The following is a 17,111-nucleotide window of genomic DNA, read 5'->3' on the forward strand; positions in this document are numbered from 1 at the left end:
CAGTACCTCAGAGCCCAGATGTATACTTAGAGCCCAGATATACACTTCAGTACCTCAGAGCCCAGATGTATACTTAGAGCCCAGATATACACTTCAGTACCTCACAGCCTAGATGTATACTTAGAGCCCAGACATACACTAAATGCCAAAGTCTCGCAACGATTTTTAGACAACTTTGGTAAAGTGTTCTTGGCAAACGTTTTGCAACTTCCAGGAGGATAAAATAACGGCATGATATGCATTCCATAGAGGTGTAATACTCGCATCTTGTTCAACACAGAGCAACAAAGTCATGAAGTCATGGACAAAACCCTAGTCGAGTACGACGCCTTCTCATTGGCTATCTCCAAGCTGTTGCTAGGGGATGGTCCCGTGCGTAAACTGCTGACCAAAGGAATGGGACTGCGTAAGATCGAGAACCTCGTACTGGCCAAGTCGTCATGGCAACGCGTCCCACTGCTAATTGACCCAAATAACAAGAGCCTGGAGCAGATCAGGCTTCTGGAAGAAGGCAGTAATATCCTGGAATTAGACCTTGGCGAGAGGTTAGGGCAATGACATTCTGAGTAAGACCTTGGTGAAGGGCAGTACGTTAGGACCAACGGGCATATTGTTGGGGGCGTGTGCCAAAAGCAATGGACAAGTAGTCTAGTCTTCCCCTCCCCCTAGCCTCCCATCTAGCCCTGCCCCCAATGGACTGCAAGAAGTCTAGCCCTCCCTTCCCCCCTAGCCTCCCGTCTAGCCCTCCCCCAATGGACTGCAAGAAGTCTAGCCCTCCCCTCCCCCCTAGCCTCCCATCTAGCCCTGCCCCCAATGGACTGCAAGAAGTCTAGCCCTCCCTTCCCCCCTAGCCTCCCGTCTAGCCCTCCCCCAATGGACTGCAAGAAGTCTAGCCCTCCCCTCCCCCCTAGCCTCCCGTCTAGCCCTCCCCCAATGGACTGCAAGAAGTCTAGCCCTCCCCTCCCCCCTAGCCTCCCATCTAGCCCTGCCCCCAATGGACTGCAAGTAGTCTAGTCTTCCCCTCCCCCTAGTCTCCCGTCTAGCCCTGCCCCCAATGGACTGCAAGAAGTCTAGCCCTCCCCTCCCCCCTAGCCTCCCGTCTAGCCCTGCCCCCAATGGACTGCAAGTAGTCTAGTCCTCCCCTCCCCCCTAGCCTCCCATCTAGCCCTGCCCCCAATGGACTGCAAGTAGTCTAGCCCTCCCCTCCCCCCTAGCCTCCCGTCTAGCCCTCCCCCCAATGGACTGCAAGTAGTCTAGTCTTCCCCTCCCCCCTAGCCTCCCGTCTAGCCCTCCCCCAATGGACTGCAAGTAGTCTAGCCCTCCCCTCCCCCCTAGCCTCCCGTCTAGCCCTCCCCCAATGGACTGCAAGTAGTCTAGCCCTACCCTCCCCCCTAGCCTCCCGTCTAGCCCTCCCCCAATGGACTGCAAGTAGTCTAGTCTTCCCCTCCCCCCTAGCCTCACGTCTAGCCCTGCCCCCAATGGACTGCAAGAAGTCTAGTCTTCCCGCGCAGCCTCCCGCCGTACACCCTCTTGTTCCTGCAAGTGGCAAATTATTGATACCTACATCGTCTTACTGTCTTATCTATCTCCAGTGACCCATCCACCGTGGTGAAGATCGAGAAGGCGATCACCAATGGAACGGTCCTGGTGCTTTACAACATCGATACGCGCATAGACTCACTCTTTATGCCGCTGATCCACCATATCAACACCGCTGTCTCAGATACGCACACAGAAGGTGGGTATCGTGTTGGTTTGCGCCATCTTGGTTGTATACTTGAAAACATGATTCTCCAAAATATGATTCTCCAATGTTCATAAGGACTGAACATTTAACATATATCAGATCATTTATATGAACGTGCATATTTGAAACCATGAATCTCTACATTGGGGGCTCCATGTTTGGGCGATAGGGACGAGATCTTCTCACCATCCCCGCTAGCATTACAGGAACGTGTATTATGGGGAGTACATCACTATATATCGTGGAACGTAAACTCTTACTTTGAAACCGCCCCCCCCCCCCCCCTACATTAATTGATATACTTTATAAATGGAATAGAGGATCATCAAACTGAAATAATTAAATTTTTATTCTCTTGCTGTTTACAACGGACATAACATTTGCATTTCAGACGCACAAGTGGTCAAATTCGGTAACCGTCGCGTGACATGTCATCCTGACTTCCGGTTGTATTTGGTGTCACGCTCTTCGGACCCAGTCTTCTCAACCGAGGTGGCATCTATAACCACGTTGATCAATTTTGAGTTGTGTGACTTTGGCATGGAAGAGGAGCTGGTACTGGAAGCCTTCGCACGGGTAGGCACTCTTGCGTGATTTCCAATAGGCTTTCGACTCTTGTACACAGATGCTGGAACCGGCCTCGCCTGGGACCAACATTTTCACGATTCTCTCACCGATTACAGCTAACGCATTATGAGTTACCTTCCTACGATAAGCCAGTTCAAAGTTTGAGGATGGCCGGATAGGACTGGTGACGTTTTAGGGCTAAAATAATTGTCCATTCTCTAAGCATCTAGGGTTCCTTATGAAATCCACTTAGTCAGATGCCTTGTCTAATAGTTCAAGCGAAAATATGAATAGTTTTTGACCCATAAAGGGTTTTTGTCTAGGAAATCAAACACTTCCGGTGATTTTAGACCAAATAGTCACCAGTCCTCCCCGGTCATCCTTAAACTCTGAAATGACTTATGCAGGACTCAGCAAAAATAACCATCACCAGCCTTGTTCTCTTAATGTACTGAAAGCTAGATCAAAAAGTGCGCTAAATAACAGCCTGCGTTTGCCGCGTTTGCAGGTGCCATGTTTTGTAATCTTCTGAATGCTTCCACATATAAATTCGCCTACTATCTCACTTTAAGCTGTTGTTAATAAGGGTAAGTTTGAACAGATCTCGCCAAGGTGAGGAGAAAATATATATCTGTATTATGTGATGTAGGTTCGCCCTGAGCTGTACGTGGAAGGGCGCAAAAGCCTTCTCGCCGTTGTCGAGTTGCTCAAACTCCTGGAAGATGTGGATAGCAAACTGATGACACGCATCATGACCAAGGAAGGAACCGATATCTGGGATGAAACTGAGCTCATTGCTGATCTTGTGCAGTGTCGAGCAGAGGTATGTTACCCTAAGGAAAAGGATACGGAGTTTGTTATCCTCCCTTCATTATTTTTTTTTATGGTTTATTTTGGCAAGGTTCTTGGGTCCGTATCGGGATGATATTACACCGGAAATTGTCTAAGCGCTTTGCTTGCAATGATGTTCTTTTTTTTTCTTTGATTATAAACTTACTCCATTACTGAAAACATTTCTCAATCTTTTCCAGATCACTCGTCGACTTCTCAAGGCCATGGGAAACCTCGAACACCTGTCCCAACTGCGCCGCCAATTCCGTGGTCTTGCTAAGCGGGGCGTGGTTCTTTTCAGCCTTATGAAGGGGCTATCCCGCGTGCAGCACGAGTACCGCTTCTCTCTCGGCTATTTTGTGGGTATCTTCAAGAGGGCTGTCGGCAAAGATTTTACGCCGCCTCAGGGGGAGAGGCTAGAGTATGAAGACGAGACCTCTGGAGGACATGCTGGGGGAGAGCCGAAACCGAGCACATCTGTGATGATCAAAGTTGTAGACGAGGAGGGTGTTATTACCACACCCGTGCAAGGTGAGATAGTGACTTTAAGGGCTTACAGAGCCGAGCTGTTGTTTTGTTAATATAGGTAGGCCCTTAACCTACAGAGTGGTGGAGGGTATACAACTTAGAGAGGGTTGCGAAGTTGTAAGCTACGTACCACACAAATCAAGGTGAGATAGTGAGTGAGTCTTTAAGGGCTTACAGAGCCGAGCTGTTGTTTTGTTGATATAGGTAGGCCCTTAACCTACAGAGAGGGTTGCGAGGTTGTTATCTACGTACCACACAAATCAAGGTGGGATAGCGGGTGAAACTTGGAGCGTCGGTTGCTAGAGATCTAGAGAGCTGTTGTGTGGTTAGGTCAGTCCTATTATCTGGGGAGTAATTCACATGTATAGGTATAGGTATAAAACTTGGAAAGCGTTGTTAAAAGTGGTAAGCAAGGATAGGGTCACTACCGTACCCACTCTGCTTAGAGCCGAGCTGTTGTGTTGTTCGATAGGCCCTGGAGAGTGGTGGAGGTGTATAAGTATGCAACTTAGCCCTTTTAAGTGGTAAGCGTTGTTAAGTGATAAGCGCTTTTAAGTGATAAGCGTTGTTAAGTGGTAAGCGTTGTTAAGTGGTAAGCGTTGTTAAGTGGTAAGCGTTGTTAAGTGATAAGCGTTGTTAAGTGGTAAGCGTTGTTAAGTGATAAGTGTTGTTAAGTGGTAAGCGTTGTTAAGTGGTAAGCGTTGTTAAGTGGTAAGCGTTGTTAAGTGGTAAGCGTTATTAAGTGATAAGCGTTGTTAAGTGATAAGCGTTGTTAAGTGATAAGCGTTGTTAAGTGGTAAGCGTTGTTAAGTGGTAAGCGTTGTTAAGTGGTAAGCGTTGTTAAGTGGTAAGCGTTGTTAAGTGGTAAGCGTTGTTAAGTGATAAGCGTTGTTAAGTGGTAAGCGTTGTTAAGTGGTAAGCGTTGTTAAGTGGTAAGCGTTTTTAAGTGATAAGCGTTGTTAAGTGATAAGCGTTGTTAAGTGGTAAGCGTTATTAAGTGATAAGCGTTGTTAAGTGATAAGCGTTGTTAAGTGATAAGCGTTGTTAAGTGGTAAGCGTTGTTAAGTGGTAAGCGTTGTTAAGTGGTAAGCGTTGTTAAGTGATAAGCGTTGTTAAGTGATAAGTGTTGTTAGGTGGTAAGCGTTGTTAGGTGATAAGCGTTGTTAAGTGGTAAGCGTTGTTAAGTGATAAGCGTTGTTAAGTGATAGCGTTGTTAAGTGGTAAGCGTTGTTAAGTGGTAAGCGTTGTTAAGTGATAGCGTTGTTAAGTGATAAGCGTTGTTAAGTGATAAGCGTTGTTAAGTGGTAAGCGTTGTTAAGTGATAAGCGTTGTTAAGTGGTAAGCGTTGTTAAGTGGTAAGCGTTGTTAAGTGATAGCGTTGTTAAGTGGTAAGCGTTGTTAAGTGATAGCGTTGTTAAGTGGTAAGCGTTGTTAAGTGATAAGCGTTGTTAAGTGGTAAGCGTTGTTAAGTGATAAGCGTTGTTAAGTGGTAAGCGTTGTTAAGTGGTAAGCGTTGTTAAGTGGTAAGCGTTGTTAAGTGGTAAGCGTTGTTAAGTGGTCAGCGTTGTTAAGTGGTAAGCGTTGTTAAGTGGTAAGCGTTGTTAGGTGGTAAGCGTTGTTAAGTGGTAAGCGTTGTTAAGTGGTCAGCGTTGTTAAGTGATAAGCGTTGTTAAGTGGTAAGCGTTGTTAAGTGATAAGCGTTGTTAAGTGGTAAGCGTTGTTAAGTGGTAAGCGTTGTTAAGTGGTAAGCGTTGTTAAGTGATAAGCGTTGTTAAGTGGTAAGCGTTGTTAAGTGATAAGCGTTGTTAAGTGGTAAGCGTTGTTAAGTGATAAGCGTTGTTAAGTGGTAAGCGTTGTTAAGTGATAAGCGTTTTTAAGTGGTAAGCGTTTTTAAGTGGTAAGCGTTGTTAGGTGGTAAACGTTGTTAAGTGATAAGCGTTGTTAAGTGATAAGCGTTGTTAAGTGATAAGCGTTGTTAAGTGGTAAGCGTTGTTAAGTGATAAGCGTTGTTAAGTGATAAGCGTTGTTAAGTGGTAAGCGTTGTTAAGTGGTAAGCGTTGTTAAGTGGTAAGCGTTGTTAAGTGGTAAGCGTTGTTAAGTGGTAAGCGTTGTTAAGTGGTAAGCGTTGTTAAGTGATAAGCGTTGTTAAGTGATAAGCGTTGTTAAGTGATAAGCGTTGTTAAGTGATAAGCGTTGTTAAGTGATATGCGTTGTTAAGTGATAAGCGTTGTTAAGTGATAAGCGTTGTTAAGTGGTAAGCGTTGTTAAGTGGTAAGCGTTGTTAAGTGGTAAGCGTTGTTAAGTGATAAGCGTTGTTAAGTGGTAAGCGTTGTTAAGTGATAAGCGTTGTTAAGTGATAAGCGTTGTTAAGTGGTAAGCGTTGTTAAGTGATAAGCGTTGTTAGGTGGTAAACGTTGTTAAGTGATAAGCGTTTTTAAGTGGTAAGCGTTTTTAAGTGGTAAGCGTTGTTAGGTGGTAAACGTTGTTAAGTGGTAAGCGTTGTTAAGTGGTAAGCGTTGTTAAGTGGTAAGCGTTGTTAAGTGGTAAGCGTTGTTAAGTGGTAAGCGCTTTTAAGTGGTAAGCGTTGTTAAGTGATAAGCGTTGTTAAGTGGTAAGCGTTGTTAAGTGATAGCGTTGTTAAGTGGTAAGCGTTGTTAAGTGGTAAGCGTTGTTAAGTGATAGCGTTGTTAAGTGATAAGCGTTGTTAAGTGATAAGCGTTGTTAAGTGGTAAGCGTTGTTAAGTGATAAGCGTTGTTAAGTGGTAAGCGTTGTTAAGTGGTAAGCGTTGTTAAGTGATAGCGTTGTTAAGTGGTAAGCGTTGTTAAGTGATAGCGTTGTTAAGTGGTAAGCGTTGTTAAGTGATAAGCGTTGTTAAGTGGTAAGCGTTGTTAAGTGATAAGCGTTGTTAAGTGGTAAGCGTTGTTAAGTGGTAAGCGTTGTTAAGTGGTAAGCGTTGTTAAGTGGTAAGCGTTGTTAAGTGGTCAGCGTTGTTAAGTGGTAAGCGTTGTTAAGTGGTAAGCGTTGTTAGGTGGTAAGCGTTGTTAAGTGGTAAGCGTTGTTAAGTGGTCAGCGTTGTTAAGTGGTAAGCGTTGTTAAGTGGTAAGCGTTGTTAAGTGATAAGCGTTGTTAAGTGGTAAGCGTTTTTAAGTGGTAAGCGTTGTTAAGTGATAAGCGTTGTTAAGTGGTAAGCGTTGTTAAGTGATAAGCGTTGTTAAGTGGTAAGCGTTGTTAAGTGGTAAGCGTTGTTAAGTGGTAAGCGTTGTTAAGTGATAAGCGTTGTTAAGTGGTAAGCGTTGTTAAGTGATAAGCGTTGTTAAGTGGTAAGCGTTGTTAAGTGATAAGCGTTGTTAAGTGGTAAGCGTTGTTAAGTGATAAGCGTTGTTAAGTGATAAGCGTTTTTAAGTGGTAAGCGTTTTTAAGTGGTAAGCGTTGTTAGGTGGTAAACGTTGTTAAGTGATAAGCGTTGTTAAGTGATAAGCGTTGTTAAGTGATAAGCGTTGTTAAGTGGTAAGCGTTGTTAAGTGATAAGCGTTGTTAAGTGATAAGCGTTGTTAAGTGGTAAGCGTTGTTAAGTGGTAAGCGTTGTTAAGTGGTAAGCGTTGTTAAGTGGTAAGCGTTGTTAAGTGGTAAGCGTTGTTAAGTGATAAGCGTTGTTAAGTGATAAGCGTTGTTAAGTGATAAGCGTTGTTAAGTGATAAGCGTTGTTAAGTGGTAAGCGTTGTTAAGTGATAAGCGTTGTTAAGTGGTAAGCGTTGTTAAGTGGTAAGCGTTGTTAAGTGATAAGCGTTGTTAAGTGGTAAGCGTTGTTAAGTGGTAAGCGTTGTTAAGTGATAAGCGTTGTTAAGTGATAAGCGTTGTTAAGTGGTAAGCGTTGTTAAGTGATAAGCGTTGTTAAGTGATAAGCGTTGTTAAGTGATAAGCGTTGTTAAGTGGTAAGCGTTGTTAAGTGGTAAGCGTTGTTAAGTGGTAAGCGTTGTTAAGTGGTAAGCGTTGTTAAGTGGTAAGCGTTGTTAAGTGATAAGCGTTGTTAAGTGGTAAGCGTTGTTAAGTGGTAAGCGTTGTTAAGTGGTAAGCGTTGTTAAGTGGTAAGCGTTGTTAAGTGGTAAGCGTTGTTAAGTGGTAAGCGTTGTTAAGTGGTAAGCGTTGTTAAGTGGTAAGCGTTGTTAAGTGATAAGCGTTGTTAAGTGATAAGCGTTTTTAAGTGGTAAGCGTTGTTAAGTGATAAGCGTTGTTAAGTGATAAGCCCTGTTAAGTGATAAGCGCTTTTAAGTGGTAAGCGTTGTTAAGTGGTAAGCGTTGTTAAGTGATAAGCGTTGTTAAGTGGTAAGCGTTGTTAAGTGATAAGCCCTGTTAAGTGATAAGCGCTTTTAAGTGGTAAGCGTTGTTAAGTGGTAAGCGTTGTTAAGTGGTAAGCGTTGTTAAGTGGTAAGCGTTGTTAAGTGGTAAGCGTTGTTAAGTGGTAAGCGTTGTTAAGTGATAAGCGCTTTTAAGTGGTAAGTGTTGTTAGGTGGTAAGCGTTGTTAGGTGGTAAGCGTTGTTAAGTGACAAGCGTTGTTAAGTGATAAGCGTTGTTAAGTGATAAGCGCTTTTAAGTGGTAAGTGTTGTTAGGTGGTAAGCGTTGTTAGGTGATAAGCGTTAAGTGGTAAGCGTTGTTAGGTGGTAAGCGTTGTTAAGTGACAAGCGTTGTTAAGTGGTAAGCGTTGTTAAGTGATAAGCGCTTTTAAGTGGTAAGTGTTGTTAGGTGGTAAGCGTTGTTAGGTGATAAGCGTTAAGTGGTAAGCGTTGTTAAGTGGTAAGCGTTGTTAAGTGGTAAGCGTTGTTAAGTGATAAGCGTTGTTAAGTGATAAGCGTTGTTAAGTGATAAGCGTTTTTAAGTGGTAAGCGTTTTTAAGTGGTAAGCGTTGTTATGTGGTAAGCGTTGTTAAGTGGTAAGCGTTGTTAAGTGGTAAGCGTTGTTAAGTGATAAGCGTTGTTAAGTGGTAAGCGTTGTTAAGTGGTAAGCGTTGTTAAGTGATAAGCGTTTTTAAGTGGTAAGCGTTGTTAGGTGGTAAGCGTTGTTAAGTGGTAAGCGAGGAGGGTGTCACTACCACACCCATGTAAGGTAGGATAAGGGTGAAACTTGAAGGGCGTAGAACCGAGCTGTTGTATTGTTAGGTAGGCCTTGGAGGTGGACAGGTATAAAATTTAGAAAGGTTGTAAGCAAGATTAGGTGTCGTCACCACAACCATGCGTGTTGGGATGGTTTTCCAACTATGGGTATTTTGCACAAAAAAGAAAAAAACATTATTCTAAGAAACTAAATGCTAAAAATAACCTTAACAACTAATCAACTCAAGAACCAGTATAAGGCTAACTGTAAAGTATACAGTTACTTACTTGTGGGTTTTACTGTATTTTGTACGTGATTTCAGCCGATAAGAGTACAGCTGTTCCAAGGACCAGTGGGCAGGGCAAAATGCGCAAAAAGATCTCTGTGATCCTCCCTCCAGAGATTCAGTTGCCGTCCCCAGGGGTAGACTACACAGGACTGTCTGGGGAGGAGTCCATTGAGATACAGAATGCGCTCACTAAGGCGTTCTACATTAGAGTCAGTAGGTGAGTAAGGGACAGGGTGAGGCTGTTTATTGCAGCACATAATTGTTATCGTCGTCGTGATTGTTGTTTAACATAAACACTGTACTATTCGCTACAAATAGATACAACTCTGCCATAACCATCATTATCATCAACATCAGCAACAGCGACATCAGTACCATCATAAGAATTATCCTCAACGTTACGAATAGCCACATCAATGCCATCATGATAAATATCAACAGCGACATCAATACCATTAAAATCATCATCATCAACATTATGAACAGCGACATCAGTACCATCATAAGAATTATCATCAACGTCACGAATAGCCACATCAATTCCATCATGATAAATATCAACAGCGACATCAATACCATTAAAATCATTGTCAACATTATCAACAGCGACATGAGTACCATCATAAGAATTATTATCAACGTCACGAATAGCCACATCAATGCCATCATGATAAATATCAACAGCGACATCAATACCATTAAAATCATTGTCAACATTATCAACAGCGACATGAGTACCATCATAAGAATTATTATCAACGTCACGAATAGCAACATCAATGCCATCATTATAAATATCAACAGCGACATCAATACCATTAAAATCGCCACCAGCAGTATTCTAAAATCATGATAATCATTATCGTTAGTCATTCATTATTACCTTCCACAAACCAATACCAATATACCAGTATTTGTTTCCCGAATTTGCATATTTTATTTTGCCAGGATTTTTTGCATATGTCTTATCTCTCTTTTTTTCTCCTTGCGTTTTACCTACCATCATTTCCCCTTCCTTTGTCTTGTAGAGAAATATATATAACCAATGTCACCCATCCTTTGTCACTCGTCCTTTGTTTTGTAGGAGTTTCTATGATCAGCGTCACCCACCCTTAACTACTCATCCTTTGTTTTGTAGGAGTATCTATGACCAGCGTCACCCACCCTTAACTACTCATCCTTTGTTTTGTAGGAGTATCTATGACCAGCGTCACCCACCCTTAACTACTCATCCTTTGTTTTGTAGGAGTTTCTATGACCAGCGTCACCCACCCTTAACTACTCATCCTTTGTTTTGTAGGAGTATCTATGACCAGCGTCACCCACCCTTAACTACTCATCCTTTGTTTTGTAGGAGTATCTATGACCAGCGTCACCCACCCTTAACTACTCATCCTTTGTTTTGTAGGAGTATCTATGACCAGCGTCACCCACCCTTAACTACTCATCCTTTGTTTTGTAGGAGTATCTATGACCAGCGTCACCCACCCTTAACTACTCATCCTTTGTTTTGTAGGAGTTTCTATGACCAGCGTCACCCACCCTTAACTACTCATCCTTTGTTTTGTAGGAGTATCTATGACCAGCGTCACCCACCCTTAACTACTCATCCTTTGTTTTGTAGGAGTATCTATGACCAGCGTCACCCACCCTTAACTACTCATCCTTTGTTTTGTAGGAGTATCTATGACCAGCGTCACCCACCCTTAACTACTCATCCTTTGTTTTGTAGGAGTATCTATGACCAGCGTCACCCACCCTTAACTACTCATCCTTTGTTTTGTAGGAGTATCTATGACCAGCGTCACCCACCCTTAACTACTCATCCTTTGTTTTGTAGGAGTATCTATGACCAGCGTCACCCACCCTTAACTACTCATCCTTTGTTTTGTAGGAGTTTCTATGACCAGCGTCACCCACCCTTAACTACTCATCCTTTGTTTTGTAGGAGTATCTATGACCAGCGTCACCCACCCTTAACTACTCATCCTTTGTTTTGTAGGAGTATCTATGACCAGCGTCACCCACCCTTAACTACTCATCCTTTGTTTTGTAGGAGTATCTATGACCAGCGTCACCCACCCTTAACTACTCATCCTTTGTTTTGTAGGAGTATCTATGACCGACACAGACTGCTCTTCGGTTCACTAGTGTATCTAGTTTCACGGATGCTAGGCGAGGATCACACAGATTTCACTACCCAGGAGATAGAGATTCTCTTAGGTAATCATTTCTTTCGTCTTACCTTAATACCGCATTGTCACCAGTTTACTTCCGGAGGTCCGACGGAAACCTCAACCGTTAAAAGACAAAAGAATCTATTAAAATCCGAGATATTTAACAGGCAATCCGCTCTAAATTATCAATCAGATCCTCAAAGAAACTTCCAATAAACACACTGCTTTCAATATTTTGAAATATTTTTCGCGTTTTCCGTTAAAAATCATCGGATATTGTTACGTAATATGCGGCTTTAATGCCTGAGCTGTTACTACTGATAAAGAAGGCAGAAACAAACAAAAAATTGTATCCCGCTTTGCTTCAGTATTGTAATGGTTATATTAACTTTACAGACAAGGCTCCTGCTAGTGGCGTGTCGCTGTCCGACTGGGACCCAACCCTCGTTCCCCCTAGCTGGGTACCCTATCCCGTTTGGCAATCAATCCTTGCGATGTCCACCCTTAATGGACCGCTAGACGGCGTGTGCGTCCACATTGCCGCCAACTCGACTGAGTGGAGAAGCTGGTACGAGTCTGACTCGCCCGAGTCTCTCTCGTGTCCATTGGACCACAGGGAGGACGCACCACCGACTTCAACCTTACACAAACTGTTATTAATACGTTGTTTGAGGCCCGACAGGTACGAGCTTCTTCTGATGTGATACGTTTATGTAGCGTTCCGGATTTGAACGAAAGCACCAACGGCAATGAATGTAAAAGGTGTTTTGTATTTTCTTATTTCCAAGCAATTTGTTACTTTAAGGTTCGAACCAGCAATGCGTGCGGCAGTCACAGAATCTTTGGACAGCCTAATTGAGAGGGAACCTCCTTCCTTTGAGTCCATGCTTTCCGCCTTCATCACGTCCATTCCTGTATTTATCTTGATTCCGGAGCACCATTCCTTCAGCTCGCCACACTCCGTACGGCCTGTGGAAACTATACTGCAGCTTGCGCAGGTATTAACCCGATCAGCGCCCTTTTATGACTTTTAGCAATGAATTACTAACAATGAATTGTAGCCTCGAGCATGATGAAAAAAAATAGTTATAGCCAAATTCGTTGTTGCGCGCGTAGTCATTCAAACCAAACAATCAAAACCAGACAAACCGCCCGCTTGTGTCTAACTACGCGCTATTCCCAAACTAGACATGAATTTTGGATTCGCTCTGGTCGCGCAACAACGAATTTGGCTTTATAGTCGTTGCTCGTAACGCGTCTGGTTGGTTTCGTGCATCTTTTTGTCTTTGTTACGCAGTCACAGAAAGTGTCCTGTAGACACATAGCAGTCGGCCACGGTCAGGAGGAGTTGATTGACGTCGCCTTGGCAACAGCCATCCGAACAGACTGCTGGTTGATTATTGACAAGCTCCACTTGGCCTCTCGACAGTTGTTAGATCACTTGTACAATCGACTCTTGAGGCTCCACCTCCAAGCCGGTAAGATATCAAAACCTTTTCATCACTTGTAGAATCGTCTCTTGAGATTTGTACAGGACCCGAAACGATCCAAGGACCCGAAATGGTCCCAGGACCCGAACTGGTCCCCAAAAGTACCCCAACTGATCCTCGGACCCGAAACGATACCGAGGAGTCCCCTTCTACTACCGATGCAAAATATTAAGAGGATGTGGCTTTTGTTGAAAGCAATATTATGTGAGTTTTGAATTTCCTCATGTAGTCGTGCGTACACCCCGGCATGATCTCATGATATGATAGGTCTTTCATTCACCGAAAACAAACATGCCAAAAAATAACTTTAAAACATTTCGCTTCCTATGAAAAGCAGCATGTCCTATCTGTAAAGACTTTCTTTTATGGCTTGTTATGTAAAAATGATTTATTCACGCCGGGTTCTTCAAATTACTATCACAAAGAATTGTTAGTTGACCCCAATTTCTGACTCAACCACTGTATTCCCCCGCAGTTGTATATTAAAATCTTAATACTATAGTTTTAGTTAATGTAAATTGCCTTTTAATAACACAAAGCTAAATGTTTCATATGTTTTTAAAACTGAAAGCCAATCCTTACACATTCCTTTAGTTGTCCATTACTATAATTCCTTGGGGTTCATTTCGGGGACTCTTGGGGATCGTTTCGGGTCCCGGGATCAGTTTGGGAACTTTTGGGCATCGTTTCGGGTCCTGCGATCGTTTCGGGTCCTGTACAGATTCCACCTCCAAGCTGGTAAGATATCACAACCTTTTCTAAAGGCCATGATATTTGCGACATATTAGTGTCGTTATAATAACTGCGATTTCGAGGATTCTGTGCACTCGGTATAAGGTATTCCATCTTCATTTAAAAATATATATGGAATATATAATATATGGAACTTTTCCATATATCAAGCACAAAATGTAATTCCTTTATTGCGATTTCGAGGATTCTGTGCACTCACGCTCAGGTATTCCGATGGAAAAACTGCATTTCAGCTCCATTTTTTTTTTTTAATCTTGAAGCTTTTCATATACCAAGCATAAAATGTAATTCCTTCAAGAATAAAAATTTGAGTTGCACAGACAAGGAAGTTCACAGAATACACAAAATCGCAATAAATAAAATATGCTGGGATGTGACATTTGACTTGGATGTCTCCTTTCCTTCTAATTCCTCCCCCTAATTTAAGGGTTTTTATCTTGCCCTTGACATGCCATGCTATGTATAGCTTAAAATTATTGTCCCTTCATATTTAATGTTTCAGAATCCGCCCGCTCGCCGTCCCAGTGGCGGATTTTCCTTGTGTCGGAGCCGTGTCCTCAGATGCCTGTGTTTCTCCTTCTCTTTTCGCACCAGATCTCCTGGGACGCGGTGCATCGGCAACACAAGTACCAATACCTCTCGGCCGGGGAACTAGACATCAGGGACACTATAGCGCAGACCCTACAGGTTAGTTCAGATAACGGTCTATCAAATCGCAAATTACATGCGTTAAATCGGGGGGGGGGGGGGGCAACAGGTGCAATTTTGGGTTACCTTGGTGGCGGTGAACTTTGCGTGACTTCGACACGAGCGGATGAAAAGGAGACTAACGCACATACAGGTAGGTTCAGTTTTTAAGGACCATCGGCACTCGTGAACCATCGGGCCATTTTCTAGAGTCACTAAAAAAGAACACAGGCGGTACAAGAGGTTGAAGCTGTACTTTCACCACTTTACTAGTCCGGAGGGCCGAAGAGACACAATAATTTATTAAAATCCACGCTATTTAACAGGCCATCAGCTCTAAATTGTCAGTCAGATTATTGATAAGTAATTTCCCCATTGTTTCCCCTGTTTAAACGGTATGATGGTAGAGTAGTAAGATGATGTTTAAGTGATTTTTGCTTGTTTCCTTGCAGAGCGTCCCGCGATCCTACTGGGATAAGGCCCGTGACCAGTCCCCCGCCGTGCGCACGGGTCTGTTCAGCCTGTGCGTGATCCACAGTTTGCTGCTGTTGCGCCAGCAGTGCGGCACGCGTGCACTCAGCGGCCATTACCCATTTGAACTGGCTGACCTGTTAAGCGGTTTTGACCTGATTCTTGGAAAGGCGTTCTCCTCCGATAGCTCCGGTTCTCTCAAATTCGACGGAGGGGCTATTGCACAGGTAAAGTTTTATTAGAATGTTCGAGACCTTTCGACACCTCAAAAGGGAAAGTCTTATTTTTTTTATTTTTTTAGGGCATTGTGTGCTTGATTTGAGGCCTTATTCACCAAAAAATGTTTTTTTTCTCTTTTAAAACGCAGAAGTTTAGCCTCTTTGAGTAGCAGGAGCGGATAATAGTTTCCTATGTTATTAATTCTCTTATGCGGTGTTGTTCTAATGCGCAACATTAATCGCCCATTGAAAAGCTGAAAAAAACTTGTTATACGCTGTTAAAAACCTGTTATAAGCTGTTAAAAACTTGTACACATGTTCGTAGTCCGATATTTTCATATCTTTATTTCTTTCATTTTTTCCCTCTATAGTCCGTTTACTTCGGCAAAATAGTTAACGAGTGGGATCAGCGTTACGTGAAGACAATAGCCAATTTGGTCCTCAAATCCACCGGGTCCTCAGTCACCCTGGGCCCACTGAGTGTACCCGTGCCCCCGGTTAATATGGACCCCAGCGAGTACGGGTCGTGGTTCCAAGAAAAGACTTCTGCGGAGTCCTGGGCCGAGCAAACTACTGCAGCGCTATCACTTGATGGTAGCGTCACACGAGAGCGTGGCGAAGCCAGGTAAATATAGTGACATAGAGATCCTGATTTCGTGATTCTTTCAAAGACACATACAATGCTAGACAGAACTAGTTGTCGCGTCCATAAAAAAGGCAGATTTCTCAATACCATTCGTCAGTCAACTAGCTTCCTTCCCAAGATAATGCCACTCACGGAAACCCTATTTTCCCCCTTTCAATGTTGGATGTAACCGTGCTCAGACAACCCGAGCTGAACAACATTGTACTGGGGGGTGAAGAGAGAAGCGCGCGCGCGGGAGTGGCTTACACTGAACCCCTATTTAGTTTTAAAACTTAAGAAAAGGCGACAACAGTTTTATCCAGTATTGTAGTCTCCAAGAGCTTCATTTGTGAATTATGTGAGTTATGTTGTTGTTGTATATAGATACGGGTTACTCCCCCAGTTAATTATTATGAGTAAGTGATTATGCGCTTTCCCCACCCCCCAAGCATTCATACAAGTTAATAAAGCTCAATGAGAGACGTGAATGTCCTTGTTCGATTGTGAGGATTTAAAGTCCCTCAGTAACCCGAACGAGTATCAGTTCCCCTTATGATTTTCTTTTATACATTATTACTTTTTACTGTATTCCCCCCTCAGTAACTCGAACCTTTGATACTCGAACTCCAGCTATCTCTAAGAGGTTTCTGTTTCACTTAAAGAATGTCGCTGTTTACAACTGAAAATACTAACCACTTATGACCGAACGGTCGAGGTTAGTAAGTTGTTATTGTTTTCAGTTGTAAACAATAATGCTGTTTGAAGGTGGAAAAAAAAGGACTGTGAAAAATTTTCGTAGGCAATTTCATAATGCACTCCATCTTGCAAACCAAGAATACATGTAAATGTGATGTCCCTTGTTTATCAATCACAGCTCTACTCAATTCCTCTCCAACTTGCGCTCCCTACTCATCACCTGCATGGAGCAGCCGAAAATCAAGACTCTCGAAAGGACCACACAGACAGCCAGCAACCTATCAGGTCCCTCTCTCACCCCTCCAGTACCTCAGTGTGTGGTATCGGGCCCCGCCAGCGGCCCCTCCCTCAGTAGCCTGCGTACCGCCATGGATATGTGCCTGGATAAGCTACCGACCCTCTTGCAGTTTGAGGTTGAGCCGCCACCGTCGCTGCAGACGCTTATGCCTCGGGTTCTGTCCCAGCTGAGGGCGTTGTCTGTGTACAGCGAGACTAGCAGCGTGGCGACCTCCGAGGATAAGCTCACCGAGAGTCTTGGATACGTCCTCAAGAAGGTGATCTAAAATCTGTTGATAGGTCTTGCGTGACGCATGTCTGTTAATCGGACTTGCGTGACTCCTGTCTGTTGATAGGTCTTACGTAACGCGTGTTTGTTAATCGGACTTACGTGACGCGTGTCTGTTGATCGGAATGCGTGACGCGTGTCTGTTGAACGGACTTGCGTGACGCGTGTCTGTTGATCGGAATGCGTGACGCGTGTCTGTTGATAGATCTTGCGTGACGCGTGTCTGTTAATCGGACTTTCGTGACGCGTGTCTGTTAATCGGACTTTCGTGATGCGTGTCTGTTAATCGGACTTTCGTGATGCGTGTCTGTTCATCGGAATTGCGTGACGCGTGTCTGTGGATCGGAATTGCGTGACGTAGTCACAATGGAAAGTT

At 43.5% G+C, this 17,111-nt stretch overlaps 1 protein-coding gene across 2 annotated transcripts in view; it reads left to right on the forward strand.

The window, feature by feature from the left end:
* LOC5515459 (dynein beta chain, flagellar outer arm-like) overlaps positions 1-17,111 on the forward strand; it is a 76,083-nt gene that overhangs the window by 55,097 nt on the left and 3,875 nt on the right. For both annotated transcript variants that reach the window (XM_048733039.1, XM_048733038.1), the window contains exons 71-84: positions 281-545; positions 1,593-1,738; positions 2,139-2,323; positions 2,964-3,137; positions 3,346-3,676; positions 9,087-9,270; positions 11,164-11,276; positions 11,627-11,912; positions 12,036-12,228; positions 12,528-12,708; positions 13,976-14,160; positions 14,613-14,858; positions 15,221-15,474; positions 16,349-16,724. In XM_048733039.1, the coding sequence (XP_048588996.1) occupies positions 281-545; positions 1,593-1,738; positions 2,139-2,323; positions 2,964-3,137; positions 3,346-3,676; positions 9,087-9,270; positions 11,164-11,276; positions 11,627-11,912; positions 12,036-12,228; positions 12,528-12,708; positions 13,976-14,160; positions 14,613-14,858; positions 15,221-15,474; positions 16,349-16,724 (3,119 nt within the window). The remainder of the gene's footprint in view (positions 1-280; positions 546-1,592; positions 1,739-2,138; positions 2,324-2,963; positions 3,138-3,345; positions 3,677-9,086; positions 9,271-11,163; positions 11,277-11,626; positions 11,913-12,035; positions 12,229-12,527; positions 12,709-13,975; positions 14,161-14,612; positions 14,859-15,220; positions 15,475-16,348; positions 16,725-17,111) is intronic.

The sequence above is a fragment of the Nematostella vectensis genome, chromosome 9 (assembly GCF_932526225.1).
Source record: "Nematostella vectensis chromosome 9, jaNemVect1.1, whole genome shotgun sequence".
Classification (NCBI taxonomy): Eukaryota; Metazoa; Cnidaria; class Anthozoa; order Actiniaria; family Edwardsiidae; genus Nematostella; species Nematostella vectensis.